This window comes from Danio rerio, chromosome 8 (assembly GCF_052040795.2).
Source record: "Danio rerio strain M-AB ecotype USA chromosome 8, GRCz13ab, whole genome shotgun sequence".
Taxonomy (NCBI): Eukaryota; Metazoa; Chordata; class Actinopteri; order Cypriniformes; family Danionidae; genus Danio; species Danio rerio.
Genome location: NC_141028.1, coordinates 20,128,782 through 20,144,739, shown reverse-complemented (window position 1 = coordinate 20,144,739; position 15,958 = coordinate 20,128,782). Strand labels below are relative to the sequence as shown.

The following is a 15,958-nucleotide window of genomic DNA, read 5'->3' as shown; positions in this document are numbered from 1 at the left end:
AGAACGGATAAAATAAGCACACCGTTTATCAGTGCTTCTTTGACATTTTATCAGTACTTATTTTCTCTTTTTTTTTGCTTTACAAGTGGAGATACAACCAGCAGGTTCTCTCCAGAGCAAACCAAGTTGGCAAACTCAGGTGAGCAAATTGATCAAATTGACATCTGTGTCATTTTTGTGCCAATGTAGCTTTACTGTAGTTAAATCCACAGAGGAGATCAAAGTTAGTGAACAACCGACAATTTCCTACATTTTAAAGTTACCGCTTCATCTTATTTGAAGGTAAAAGCAATTATTTTAAGCACATTTCATTCAAACAGATCAGTTTTTGTTGAACTTTGGGACACTGTATGCCAAGACTGTATGCCTTGGCCTGTTTAGCAATTCAAGCGGCAGCGTTGAACTGATTGCCTATTGAGATTCTCCACTGGATCCTGTCCTTTTGTGCTTTTGTCTCTCATGGACAACCAACCTTGATTTCCTCCTTTAGGGGATTTGGATAATTAGTGACATTGTAAAAAGTCAATATTTTAGAAATCACATATTTGAAAAGACCAGCTTTTCTTGCTTTGGCTCTTGGACTTTATCTGGACCACCTTCTGTCAGATTTCAGCCACTTTAGAACGGCTCACCGTCTTGCAAAGTCAGTAAAAAGTGCAACGTTGGACTGCCAGTTAAAGGAATAGTTCACCCAAAATTTATATTCTGCCATCATTTACTAACTCTTCACTCATTCAAATCATTTTTGAGTTTCTTTCTTCAGTTGAATATAAAGAAAAGATATTTTGAAAAATGCTGGTTGATGGCTCCCATTGACTTCCATAGTAATATTTTTCCTACTATGGAAGTTGATGGGTGCCATCAACCACAATATCTTCTTTTGTGTTCAAAGAAGATTTAAAACCACACAAGGGTGAATTTATGATGAGGTAATTATCATTTGTCATCTATCCCTTTAAATATGGTTTGTGAGATATTAAACAAATTACCCGGAGGTGCCAGATTCACAACAATAAATGTTCTCTATAAGTGTTTGGTGTTCTTTTTGTAGTCTAATTTAATGTTGATTTAAAGTACAATGATTCAATATTTTAAGTTGTTCTATGATATCTACATGGTAAATAAATAAGTGGCAAAGTTCTGTTTAAAATGTTACATGATAAATTATAAACACAGGAATGGGGTATATGAGCACAGACTTTAATTTTAAGATCTGATTTTTTTTTTTTTTTTTAGAAATCAGTGATCTTCACTGCCTGGCTGAGATACGATACAAACAATCTGTTATAGACCAAACAAGAAACACTGCATTAAATTCTATTTTCCAAGCCATGTCTTTAGAATATGGAAAGTAATTTTACCCCCCGTATTTTCAATGGAGTTTCTGTGCTAGCCTGCTGCTAATGACGACGCCTGCGTTTTAACTGTCTTTCGTCTCTTTTTACGCTTTAACAAACAAATGGATGCTTAAGCCTATTTAACTGATTATATTTGAATTACATTACAACATCAATGCTGCAAACGAAACCTTATGAAATTGAAAATAGTCAAATAAACCCTGTCACCATAAGTTCATCATTGACTGCAAAACACTATCTGTGCATAAAGCCCATTAGACCTAGAATAAAAAGCTCTTTATGGCATTAAAATAAACTAGTTTGCTCCTGAGTTGTGTTTTGGATTAAATATAGGCTAAATTATAATTTTACTTGCCAAAAGGGACTCACAGAGATATATTTAAAGTTACATTTTAAAGCTTTATCATATATGAACACATATAAAGGAATTAATATCAACCTCTGAATTAACAGTTTTATTTAATTTAATAGCGATCATTTACTTAAGGAAAATGACAGTAAGAGCTGAGTGATATGACCCAATGCATAAACATGCAGTGAACACTTATACTCACATTTTACATGTATTTGTTGCCTCATTACAAATAAATGTGACAATGTTCACAATACAAATGTTAAACTAACAAGCGATACATTTAAGCAGGCCTTCAGGGTGCTATTGAGTGGATGTATAATCTGTATATCCCGCACTTTGTGGTCTGATGCACTGTGAACAGATGGGAAACTTTGTGGTCACGCTTGGCTGCATGCTTTACAGAACTATTTACTCATCTTAAAGACTGTCCCATTTCAAAATAAGAGTCTCACATATTTAGTACAATACAAGCTTAGGTAAGCTTAAAAATGAGGTGAGCACATTATCATTGTTGTAATCTTACTAGGAAATGTTGTGGCCAGTGAAATTTAGCCTTGGCGGTGCATACTATTGATTCCATTGTCACAGTTGGTGTGTTTGTTCCAATTGGCCTGTTTTTTACAACTGGATTTAACACTCAGATGATTTACATGAGTATGAGGTAAAATGGTGTTTGAGTACCGTAATCAGAACTCTTATTCTTCAGCTATGCTTACTGTATATCCAGTTGCTGTTCTTCTTTATACTGCAGTGATCTTAAAATTACGCAAAATGTGTAGGTTTTTCTCTAGATTTGATCTCCACTTTATATACAGTACAAGAAAGTATACATTAATCAAGGGAATGATGTTTTCTGTCTGCAGAAACTCCTACTACAAGTAATGGGGAGGGTGACAACAATCTAAGCACAACATCCCCAAGAACCTGTAAAAACAGCGAGTTAGAGATGTAAGTAAAGTCACTTTAAATTAAAACTTCACCCATTTATTTTAAATCCATCTTATTATACTTCTAATATATAAGTATTCATAATTGAATGCATTGATGTACAAATACCGCTGGAGCAGTGGCATCGTTTTGCATGTTTTTAGACACACTGAGGGTCAGATGAGAAATATAAATACTCCTCTGTCCAGGCCTTTCCAACATTCATGTTATATTCTTGGAAGAGATCTCTGTAGAATCATGATTCAGCATTTCTCAAATCCTGTTGGGAAAAAGGATTTAAATGCGTTGTATGCGCCGGGACAGATTCTTATGCATTACAAATCATGCAACTGAGGTCAAGTTTGCACATGGATGCGACACATGAGGAATTATACATGACCCTTTCAATAAGACTCACACAAATCAGTTCTTCCTCAGCGGTGCTACAATTTGGCAGGTCCACCGAAGCGTGTTTGACTTATGTTTTAGAGTGTATCATTAATCAGTTTGATTGGTCCATTTATCAGGCAAGGAGTGTCAGATTCCAGGGGAACTATATGATATACTTTTTAAATGACTCTAAATGTATTATGTGTTTGTGATTTGTATTTGCATGCCCACCCACATGTTAGGGAATTAGCATTATTATTAACAACAATGTAACAAAGTAACAGTGACTCTCACTTACTTTCTGTGTCTCACACACACACACACACACACACACACACACACACACACAAACACACACACACACACACACACACACACACACACACACAAACACACACACACACACACACACACACACACACACACACACAAACACACACACACACACACACACACACACAAACACACACACACACACACACACACACACACACACACACACTGAGACAATGTAACAACATACAGCTTTAGAAAAAATGGCAATGGTAGCCAATCAAGTCATATTACATTATGAAGAACAAAAAACGATCATCTAGCCATATTTGTATTTTGATAACCTTGACGTTAATGAAGGTGGGACTTGTGCTTTTCAGCTGCAGGTCAGTTGCAGTGGCAGAAAAAAAAACTTCCTGAAACATACAGTATCTCATATATATGCTGAATCAGTGTTTCAGCTGTAGAACAACATTAGTAAACCATCTTGTGAACTATGTAATGTTATATCTTAAATTTGCATCAGGAACTCTATTCAGTATCCAACATTTTTTTGTTACTGTAGTAGGAAAATTATTATTATTTTAAATATTATTATTATTATTTTGATATCACATCCAAAACAAAATACTTTGTATAATATACTTAAAATATTTTAAAAAGACTCACATTTTAGATAAATACAAATGTTTATTTTTTGGTTTTGGATATTAAGCATCACGGTGGCACAGTAGGTACACAATTGCCTCACAGCAAGAAGGTTGCTGGTTCAAGCCTCGGCTGGGTCAGTTGGCGTTTCTGTGTGGAGTTTGCATGTTCTCCCCGTGTTCGCTCGATTTTTCTCTGGGTGCTCCTGTGTCCCACCCACAGTCCAAAAACAGGGGAAAAACAGGGGTACAGGGGAATTAGGTAATCTAAAATGTCCGTAGTGTACGAGTTTGAATGAGAGTGTACGGGTGTTTCTCAGTGATGGGTTGCTGCTGGAAGGGCATCCACTATGTAAAACATATGCTGGATAAGTTGGAGGTTCATTCCCCTGTGTCGACCCCAGATTAATAAAGGGACTAAGCCGAAAATAAAATAAATGAATGAATTATATTATATTATTTCATTTCATTCATTTTCTTGTCGGCTTAGTCTCTTTATTAATCCGGGGTCGCCACAGCGGAATGAACCGCCAACTTATCCAGCAAGTTTTTAGGCAGCGGATGCCCTTCCAGCCGCAACCCATCTCTGGGAAACATCCACACACACATTCACACACTACGAACAATTTAGCTTACCCAATTCACCTGAACCGCATGTCTTTGGACTGTGGGGGAAACCGAAGCACCCAGAGGAAACCCATGCGAAGGCAGGGAGAACATGCGAACTCCACACAGAAACGCCAACTAAGTCGAGTTTCGAACCAGCGACCTTCTTGCTGTGAGGCGACAGCACTACCTACTGCACCACTGCCTCGCCCTATATTATATTATATTATATTATATTATATTATATTATATTATATTATATTATATTATATTATATTATATTATATTATATTATATTATATTATATTATATTATATTATATTATATTATACTTTATTATATTATATGCCTTTATTCCACATTGCAAGCATATGTAAATTATAACAATTTTATTTATTTCTTTATTTATATAAATATACAATTTAAGATGCACAAAAAATATTATAAAATAATAAATGCACTGTATATATTAGGTGTACACTGGCGGAAGATGGTTCTGGCATGCAGCATATTTTTGTACCTGATCTGTCGTTGCTCCAGTAGGTATTTAGCCTGAGGACCAGGGCACTTATTTCATATTTCCAGCAGACAGCTACAAGAGGAAAAACCAGCATTCATTATGCTTATATTTGGCGGCTATTACATGAGGCATTTTTGATGGATCACTTAAACCCCCCTGCTGTCATAGTTCAATTCCTGAGAGCTGATTAAATGGGGATGCGTTGGCCAGGATGTTCCTACCGGGGATTAGGGGGCTCTGAGCGAGTGTTATTTAATTGTGGTGAAGTGGAAACAGTCGAGTGAGGAAGGGTTAGTGAGGCGGGAAGGAGGACTGTTCCTGACAAATGACAGAGAGCCGCGGGGCGCCTGCAGACCGGCCCGGTGTGGACACGCTAATAAAGCAATTACACTGAGACAATGTTTGCACACTGCGGCGACACGTCTGCCCCCTCACCTGCTGTAAGAGACACCTAAAGCTATTTTTGCACACATTGGAAGTTGTATATTTTTGGAATCATGTTGTAAATTTAAGGCATAGTTCAGCCAAAAATTTACAATTTAGTTACTCTTGTTACTTTATCCTCAGGTCATCCAAGATGTAGCTGATTTTTGCTGAATTCGCTTGAAAATAATAGTTTGAAAAAGTCAACAACTACTTTTGGAGTCTAAAAACTCATACAAGAAAATAGAATTATAATATATGTAACTCCTGATGATACATTGAGGTCCTATAAAATAAAACAATTGCTCTGTAATAATAATAAACACATTTTTTTTTCCAGTCGGCACTTTTTTCTTGGCACACTGACACAGATATTGCATGTGTGTTCACTTGTGATTGAAAAAAGTTTATTAGATCATTCAACAACTGTTATTTGACTTGCTTCTGACACTGAGCTATAAACACAATTCATTCATTCATTCATTTTCTTTTCGGCTTAGTCTTTTAATTAATCAGGGGTGGCTACTGCGAATGAACTTATCCAGTATATGTTTTAGACAGGGGATGCGCTTTCAGCTGCAACCTATCTCTGGGAACACCCATACAGTCTCATTTGCACACATACACTACTGATAATTTAGCTTACGCAATTCACCTATAGCGCATGTCTTTGGACTTCTGGGGGAAACCGGAGCCCCCGGAGGAAACCCACATGAACATGAGGAGAACATGCAAACTCCACACAGAAATGCTAACTGCACCTGCCTGAGGCTTGGACCAGCGACCTTCTTGCTGTGAGGCGACAGCCCTACCAACCGCGCCACCACGCCGCCCTAAACACAATACATTCACATTAAACCTATTTATAAATGCCCCACATTAAGTAATTTTACGAAAGTTTTAGTCTTAAATATATTTACTATTATTGTACTTTTATTGTTATTTTGTTGTATTGTTATTGTTTGTTTTTCTTTTTTTCTACTTCAATCGAACATGTTTTTTTTCTGTATTATGCTTGATGTATAACTTTGTGTTTCAAAAAAGTGCAGTAAACATTAAATGTATTATTTTTATTATTATTATTATTATTATATCTACAGCAAAAAAACTGAAACATATTTTACATGTTACGTATGTTCTACAATTTGGTTAAAAACACGAACACCTTTCAAAACCTTTCTACATGTAAAAATAATGACAAATTATGTACTGTAGCTTCAGTTATTATCTTCAGTTATGAAAATTCAATCAAAACTTAAATGTTTGTACATAAACCTATAAATCGGCCTCTTTTTATTTCAGCTCTAAAAAATATTAAAACAAAAAAAACATAATAAAATGTAAAAACCAACAAATAATTCATCTTGGTCTCAATCTTCAGTCACTAAAAGAATTCTAATCTCAAGAAATTAACATCATCTAGAACAAATGTTATGCACACACACAATGAGTTGTAAATTATATACATTATTTTAAAGTTTAAGCCTACGGCCTAATCCCAATTATATTATTGTACCCTTGCCCTTCCCCTTGGCCCTTGAAACAGAGTGTGAAGAAGAAGAGCTTTAAAATTTACCCCTAAGAAATGGGGCAGCACTACAGCACACATCATCATGTTTTCGCAATCTCTTGCTTCATATGAGATTGACGATGGGGACTGCAGTAGTTGTTCTAGTTGCATTATATTTTTCTATTTTTTATCTTATTGTAACTGTACTGTGCATTTACACCATGGCCTTATTCATCTATGTAAACACACAAAAACAACATTAATATTATACCAGACACTGTAAAAAGGGCCATTCCCAGCCACTAGACTGTTCTGATAGGGTATTCAAGCGTCAACGAGTGACTGAATGTTGTAGGACTATTTTACAGGAGTTATTATTAGGGATTACAGATAGCGAAATTTAGCGTTTTTTATGTTTAAGCATGACGGTAAAACAGGAACGCGGTTATGAATGTGTTAAAACATATGCTTGTTTGTTGTAAAACTTCGTAATAATGACAATAAAATACTAATTTGTGCATCTCCTGACTTCCATGTGTAGCCGTGCTGGCGTTGTAGATGGAGTATTCTGGGAAGTTTTCTTACCCCTTGGTTTCAAGTGTGGTCCTGAAAAATCTCAGTTTAAATGCTATCTAGCCCTTATCTTAGCCCTACGCCTTCAAGCTATAGAAAATTGGGACACCCCTACCCCTTTATGTGAACTCGCAAAACGAAAGGAAGGGCTAAGGTCTAGAATTGGGATTGGGCCTACAAATTTTTATATATTTATTTATATTTTTGTTTGTTTGTTGTTTACATTAATTATCATCCTTGTAGGAATTTCCATCCATTAACTTGAACATGCACGTGCCATATACACTGTACAGTATGGCAATGTCAAGTGTTACAATGTTGAATCTTCTTCTGAAAGCACCTTGTTTAATGATGCAATCTGTCTTTTGATTACAGTTCGTGTGTGATTTAGTATTCATAACATGCAGCCTTGGGCGACACTCTCTAATCAATCTCTGATGGATTTCTTCTTTGTGTCGTTCAGCTTATCGGATGACCCCTCCCTCAACACGCTGGAGGCCCTGAAAACACGCATCCGAGACCTGGAGAAGCAGCTCACGCGAGGGGACAGATTCAAGTGTCTCATCTGCATGGTAAACTTGACCTCGCTCTTTATAAATTACAAGAATGAAAAATAAAAAGAGCAGGAAAACATTCCCAATTTAGCTCTATGGCATGAATTATATACTGTAAATGCTACCATTTACAAGTTTGTGGCTAGTAAGGTTTTAAAGGTGACCTATTATGCCCCTTTTTGCGAGATGTAAAATAAGTGTCTAATGTCCACAGAGTGTGTGTGTGTGTGTGTGTGTGTGTGTGTGTGTGTGTGTGTGTGTGTGTGTGTGTTTGTGTGTGTGTGAAGTTTCAGCTTAAAATACCTCAAAATAATATTTTATAACTCTTTGAAACTGCCCCTTTTAGACTTTAATCCAAAATATGCTGTTTTGGTGATTGTCACTTTTAAAATCAAATGAGATTGAGCTCCACGCCCTCTTTTTAATAGAAGGAGGAGCTATGCAGCAGATTAAAAACTCTAATGGGAGATGGCTGCTTCTCACTTAGGGCTGTTTATGGTATAAGGGAGAGATTGTCTCTAGTGGGCGGGCCTTCCCTCTTTGATGACACGTACAAAGGGAGAATGTCAATCAAAGTGTTTCTGTATACTGTTTTTATCAAGTGTGATTATAAAAAATAGAATTAATTCATTTTTACTATAAGAGGCTATCTATATTTACAGGCGCACAACTGTGTTTAAACTCCTTATAAAAAGTTATTTATCCGTAATAGGTCCCCTTTAAAAATAAATACAATTTTAGATGAAATATTCTATATATTGCAACACAAAAAATATAATTTTATATTTTGATATACTTAATAGTTGTTTTAAATTCTGTCGACACTAGTTTATAATCAACTCCTACTCCAGACTTGAGTGTCACTTGATTCTTCAGAAATCATTGCAATATGCTGATTTGGAGCTAAACCATATATATATATATATTTTATTTTTTTTTTTTTTGGAATTTTTTGCGTTACTTAAAAAAAGATATTAAGTATAAATATGTTTTATTTTAAGAAATTATTCAGTTATTATAAATGTCTTTACCGTCACCTTTGGCTAATTTAGCATCCTTACTGAATAGAAATTTTAACAAATCTCAATGATTCCAAACTTTTTATTGGAATGTGTTTGTGTGTGTTTGTTTTGAGCTAAACCTGTTTTAAAAAACTCCTTTTGATGGCATGCTAAATGTAAAGAAGTTATTTGTATGATGTATATTACATGATATTCACTTTTTCCTTATGTTATTTATTTATGTAAATATATATTCTTTTTCAGGACTCCTACACAGTACCTCTGACCTCTATCCAGTGCTGGCATGTCCATTGTGAGGAGTGTTGGCTTCGCACCCTGGTGAGATTATAAATATGTATCACACTGTCTTTAACAAAAGATTTTTTGCCATACTATGATTCATTCACACTGCAGGCAAATGTGGACTCAAATCTATTTTGTCATAACAGTGTAAACAGCACAAACCCTATTGTATTCAAATTAATTTTGTGCGCCTTTAGGTGTTATATTTTTTATATTCAATTTACTACCGATCTGATGTTTAGCAATGGCACTGCAGCGTGAACGGTTATGTCAGATTTAATTTAACTTTTACCAAACTTTTGATTGACGTGTCATTATTCTGCACTGGCACATACTACTAACATCCACAGCGACTTTATGAGTTCACTACACTGTGTGGTGAGTCTTGGCTGATCAATGCGAAACGCTATGCAAAAGAAAATTAAGATGTTGATTTCCGATTTACATATTTTCAGACTTGATCAGTAGTTCAAGTCTGAAAATAGCTTTGCTATTGAGCTGTTTTTAAAGCAATTTCAACTAATTTAAACAATTCACTCAGTTATTATTATTATAATTTTTTAAACCCTAAGATTCCAGATTTTTAAATACTTCTTGACAAAATATTACCTTTTATTAAAGGGGTGGTCCACATTGTATTTTTAAATCACATTACTTTTCATATATCTTACTTTGATTATATACTGCTACTTAGCTAACATGAAAACGACTGTTATATTTCCTAGTTTCTCTGAAAGGCCCACCCTCAAGAGGCTCTGATTGGTCAACTAACATAATGTGCTGTGACCCTACAAGCATGGGCTTTTGAATCTGAATCAGACAGAAAATGAAGAGCACACAGCTGAACCTCACACCTGCTCTCTAAAATAAAATCTGACAAGTGTTTTTCACATACATTCGGTATAAGCATGTGTAAGTAATAAGAAATGTTCTCAAATCTTTTGCAAGTTTGTTATTTGAGATGTAGAACGCACGGAAAGCAGCCATATATAGAGACACTCGTTGGTTGGAGAAGTTTTTAGACAAATTCAGCTCTGAACGGAGAGAGATTCTGGAAGCTGTCCTTTGTCAAATGCTAGCTATATATTTTTATAATTCTCTGGAACATAATTTAGATTAAACTGTAATCACTTCTCACATCGTGTCGTGTCCTTTTGAAAGCCCAAATACAGAAACAGAACAAGCTCTGTGAAAAAAGCAGCATTTGGACGGCATTTTAGTTTTCTCTGCTATAACATTGCAGCACCTCTGGCCACGCCCCTTCGCTACGCCGGGTGTGTGCGCGAGGTGAATGCACGTAACCAGAAGCCCTTGTAATCTCACTAGCCTAGATGTATTATTTGTAGTCCCCAAATTTTTTCGCTGTAGACTTTGCTAAGCTAACTCTGTAAAAGCCAAACTCCCTTTGCATTGAACTTTGAGCGTATTACATTCAGAGATGTTGTTTATGTTCACACAGCTACATTAGACGTCAACTAAAGTTTAAAATATGATATCGTAGTGGCCCATCCCTTTAAAGAACCAAACATCAATGAAAAGCATATTCAACTTTCAAATAACGTACAAATCTCAATTTCCAGAAATTGACTATTTTTTGGTCCAGAAAAATGTTAATTTATCTTCAATTCTCTCTTTTTCAGGGAGCAAAGAAACTGTGTCCGCAGTGTAACACCATAACCTCACCAGGGGACCTAAGGCGAGTGTATTTGTGAAGAGTTACCGTCCTGTCATCTGCCTGTTTGCACTCCACACAAACGGATCACTTTTACTAAGGAGAACCTTTCTGGGCCAAAGCTAAACTCAAAGGACATTCAGAGTCATTGAAAAAGTTCCCGTTGGAATGCAACCTAGTTACACAAAGACCACTGTGCTCATTTCTTGATGAAATGGTAAAATTTTAAAGTATTATTCTTCACAACAGTACCGCAAGGACAGTAGAACTGATCACAAGAATCGTTCCTATGTATAAAAGCTGTTTTACAAGATATTGCTAAGTTATTCTCATAGAGAAAGCTCTAAAGCAATCTGTCCAATAGTTTGGTGAATGTTTACACTGAAGACTTCTTTTCTAATTTGGATCTAGCAGTGTTGATATAAAACGGTATACGGTTAACTTTGTTTGGTGTAGAATGTGCAAAAAGATAATGATGTATAATTATTTTCCATACTTCTGTAACTGTAATTTAATAGTGAATGGGATCTTTTAAATATGTTTTAAGATAAATGATCATTTCACCTGATGGGTTCATATTGTGTAATTGTTTCTTTCATGCGTTTAAAAAAATGATTTAGTGTATTTTACAGTACAGTACATCTCATGATCTCTCATCCCAAGCACGCATGAACTCTCTCAAAGAACAAAGACTAAATACAGTGCATACAGAAAGTATTCATAGCGCTTAATTTTTTTCCACAATATTTGATGTTACGGCCCTTTTCCAAAATGTATTAAATGTATTTATTTATTCAAAATTCTACAACCAATACCCCATAATGAAAATGTGAAAAAAAGATTTTTTTTTAATTGTTGCAAATTTATTAAAAATAAAAAACCCTGAAAAATCACATGTACATAAGTGTTCACAACCTTTGCCATGTAGCTCTAAATGAGCTCAGGCACATTCTGTTTCCACTGATCATTCTTGAGATGTTTCAGCAGCTTAAAGGGAGTTCACCTGTGGTAAATTTGGTTGATTGTACTTGATTTGAAAAGGCATACACCTATCTATATAAGGTCTCAGGGTTGACAGTGCATGTCAAAGCACAAACCAAGCATGAGGACAAAGGAATTGTCTGTAGACCTCCAAGACAGGATTGTCTCAAGGCACAAGGCTGGGGAAGGTTAAAGAAAAATTTCTCTGAAAGTTTCAATGAGCACGGTGGCCTCCATCATCCGTAAATGGAAGATGTTTGGAACCACTAGGACTCTTCCTAGAACTGGCCGGCCATCTAAGCTGAGTGATCGGGAGAGAAGGGCCTAAGTCACAGAGGTGATCAACAACCCAATGGTCACTGAGCTCCAGCGTTTTTCTGTGGAGAGAAGAGAACCTTACAGAAAGACAACCATCTGTGCAGCAATCCACCAATCATGCCTGTATGGCAGAGTGGCCAGATGGAAGCCACTCCCCATCTGGAATTTGCCAAAAGGCATCTGAAGGACTCTTAGACCATAAGAAACTAAATTCTCTGGTCTGATAAGACTAGAATTGAACTTTTTGGAGTGAATGTCAAGCGTTAAACCAGGCACTCCTGCATCCATACAGTGAAGCATGGTGGTGGCAGCATCATGCTGTGGGAATGTTTCTCAGCAGCAGGAACTGGAAGACTATAGTCAGGATAGAGGGAAAGATAAATGCAGCAGTGTACAGAGACATCCTGAATGAAAACCTGTTTCAGAGTGCTCTTGAACCAAGACTGGGGCGGACAATGTCCAGAAGGACAATGACCCAAAGCACACCACCAAAATATCAATGGAGTGGCTTCAGAACAACTCGGTGAATGTCCTTGAATGGCCCAGCCAGAGCCCAGACCTAAATCCTATTGAACATATCTGGAGAGATCTGAAAAACTGTACATGTGATTTTTCAGGTTTTTTATTTTCAATAAATTTGTAACAATTAAAAAAAAAAAGAATCACATTGTCATTATGGGGTATTGTGTGTACAATTTTGAGGAAATAAATTAATATGATCCATTTTAGAATAAGGCTGTAACATTAAAAATGTGGAAAAAGTGAAGCACTGGGTCTGGGAATACTTTCCAGATGCACTGTATGATGCAAAATTACAAAGCCATTCTCTCAAGATTTGTAGTTCTAATTTTATCCAACATTTCACAACATGCACAAATAAAAAATGTTTTTACTACAAAGTTCAGCGATTAATAGTAATTACCTGTATATTTTGGACATTTTTGCTCTTCTACGTCAACTTTTAACTGATGCTGGTTAGATGTAATTGTCTACATTCTTGTAATGACACACATATTTATCCCCAGCAGGTGATTTGGCAGGTTATTGTATTGATGTGTGTCTTATGTACAGCAGAGGTGCATCAAGCAGCATGTGCTTCCCTTCATTAGCAGGTGGAGTTGATTCTTAATGCAGGATACGGAGGCTGAGGTTGATCTGCTTAGCCCTCACTGCTCTCCACTGCCAAGCAGAATAAAGGTCTCCTGACACTGACTCGCTACAGGACTTCAGGAACTGAGATCAGCACTAACAGAGAAAGGAGTTCAGTTTCCTATGTGGTATTTTAGCAATAGTTTTGTTACTGTCTAGACTCTCTAGTCACGTTACTACAGGTAACTGAGCGATCGTCAAGCACTTTTGATAGAACTGAAATAAAATGAAACACAAAACCAGCTATGTTTTATGATTATGTATTTTGTACAGCCTCATGTTTTCTTTGACAAAAAATAAACTAAAGTTGTTGTCTAACAAATGTGCTCTAACATGGTTTTGACTCAACTGCAAACATTTACTGATCCTATATATGCTATGTACAGTTTATCTATCTATCTATCTATCTATCTATCTATCTATCTATCTATCTATCTATCTATCTATCTATCTATCTATCTATCTATCTATCTATCTGTCTGTCTGTCTGTCTGTCTGTCTGTCTGTCTGTCTGTCTGTCTGTCTGTCTGTCTGTCTGTCTGTCTGTCATCTATCTATCTGTCTGTCTGTCTGTCTGTCTGTCTGTCTGTCTGTCTGTCTGTCTGTCTGTCTGTCTGTCTATCTGTCTGTCTGTCTGTTTATTTATTTGTCTGTCTTTATCTGTTTATTTTTTGTCTATTTGTCTATATCTTTGTATGTCTGTCTGTCTGTCTGTCTGTCTGTCTGTCTGTCTGTCTATTTATTTATTTGTCTGTCTGTCTTTATCTGTTTATTTTTTGTCTATTTGTCTATATCTTTGTCTGTCTGTCTGTCTGTCTGTCTGTCTGTCTGTCTGTCTGTCTATTTATTTATTTGTCTGTCTGTCTTTATCTGTTTATTTTTTGTCTATTTGTCTATGTCTTTGTATGTCTGTCTGTCTGTTAATTTTTTTCTATCTGTCTCTATATCTTTGTCTTTTCTTTTGTCTGTCTGTCTGTCTGTCTGTCCGTCTGTCTGTCTGTCTGTCTGTCTGTCTATTTATTTATTTGTCTGTCTGTCGTCTGTCTGTCTGTTTATTTTTTGTCTATCTGTCTCTATATCTTTGTCTGTTTGACTGACTGACTGTCTGTCTGTGTGTCTGTCTGTCTGTCTCTCTGTCTGTCTGTCTATTGATTTGTCTGTCAGTCTATGTCTGTTTGACTGATTGTCAGTCTAATTATCTGTCTCTGTCTGCCTGTCTGTCTGTCTGTCTGTCTGTTTGTCTGTCTGGTCTAGTCTATTAAACACAATTTAACCAATAATTTCTAGCATTTGTGCTAGCAGGTGGTGGTTTGGGTTAAATGATTAGAAATAGTCAGTTTGTCACCTTCAACCCCTACCAAGGTAGATAGAATTGGCAAAACTATTAAAATCTGTTTTTAAAGCAAATTGTGTTTTGAAAGCACTAATTTATAAGGCTTTATTATGTTTTCAGTAAGATACTGATGAGAATTTATAGTCACTTAATTTTACAGTACAAATCTGCTATTAGCTACAAAGTAATTATGGTAGTAGATGAATAGTTTTGTATAGTAGCTGTATAATAGATCAAGTAAATAACACAAGAGGCCTGCATAGCACATTCAAATTACAAACTGCCTGCCTATTCTCATAGGCTAATTATAAAGTGGATGGAAATCAGTGGCACTATACAATTGAAATTGACACACTAGCAGGCGAATAACCTCAGCACTTACCTTTCAGTCTATTTATTGCCTCACATGTATCTTAACACCTGGCCAGTTCATTTCAGCAATTCTTGAAGATGCCTTTATGAAGGACCCCATAAAAGGATGTCTGAGGCTGATGTCCTGACATATCTCTAATTAGCAGCAGTATACGGACACTCGTCTGTGTGGATTTAGGTTAGTGCTGGATTAGCCTAGCCACGGGCCTAAAAAAGTAGTTACCAACTGCTCCACATGTAGTGTATTTTTGTCGAAACTCTCTGATGCGACCTATAATTAGAATATTTTCATGCCAGGCTCAGAAGTCCAATCTATTTAGATGATTTTCTGCAATTTTTTTGCAAAGTATCAGGTTAAAAGTGCATGAATGGTTTTATTAGTGAGATTTATGTTTAAATACAGCATTTAAACTCAGTTATCCATTATTCATTATTTCCTATTTTTATTTAATATTTATTATTTTAATAATAAAAAAACAGTTCAGCACATTACATTTAGGTAATAGATCAGAACTCACACAGTAAATGTGACAAAAATGTAAATGTAAAAAACAAAGTACACTTTAATCCCACATAATTATCTGATATGTCTGAAAATCTGGGTTGTTTTCAGTGTAATTTAATTTAATATCCCCTCGTGAAATGTGTATATATAAATATTAAATAATTAGATTTTCGTTTATGCATATTTAA

The 15,958-nt window shown here is 35.8% G+C and overlaps 1 protein-coding gene and 2 long non-coding RNA genes across 8 annotated transcripts in view; 1 reads left to right on the top strand and 2 right to left on the bottom strand.

Annotated features, from left to right (window-relative positions):
* The window catches only part of rnf220b (ring finger protein 220b), a 147,393-nt gene extending 133,511 nt beyond the window's left edge, over positions 1–13,882 (top strand). For all 6 annotated transcript variants that reach the window (XM_087264475.1, XM_087264476.1, XM_087264477.1 and 3 more), the window contains 5 exons: positions 87–139; positions 2,577–2,661; positions 8,046–8,154; positions 9,402–9,476; positions 11,081–13,882. In XM_087264475.1, coding sequence (XP_087120601.1) covers positions 87–139; positions 2,577–2,661; positions 8,046–8,154; positions 9,402–9,476; positions 11,081–11,152 — 394 coding nt within the window. In that variant the 3' untranslated portion in view covers positions 11,153–13,882. The remainder of the gene's footprint in view (positions 1–86; positions 140–2,576; positions 2,662–8,045; positions 8,155–9,401; positions 9,477–11,080) is intronic.
* The window catches only part of LOC147842616 (uncharacterized), a 1,013,036-nt gene that overhangs the window by 293,001 nt on the left and 704,077 nt on the right, over positions 1–15,958 (bottom strand). The window lies entirely within an intron of this gene.
* Positions 34–15,411, bottom strand: LOC147842618 (uncharacterized). Its single transcript, XR_015497793.1, has 3 exons — positions 15,276–15,411; positions 5,077–5,148; positions 34–2,920 (listed from the first exon to the last, which is right to left on the bottom strand). It is a non-coding gene; the product is annotated as an uncharacterized LOC147842618 (long non-coding RNA).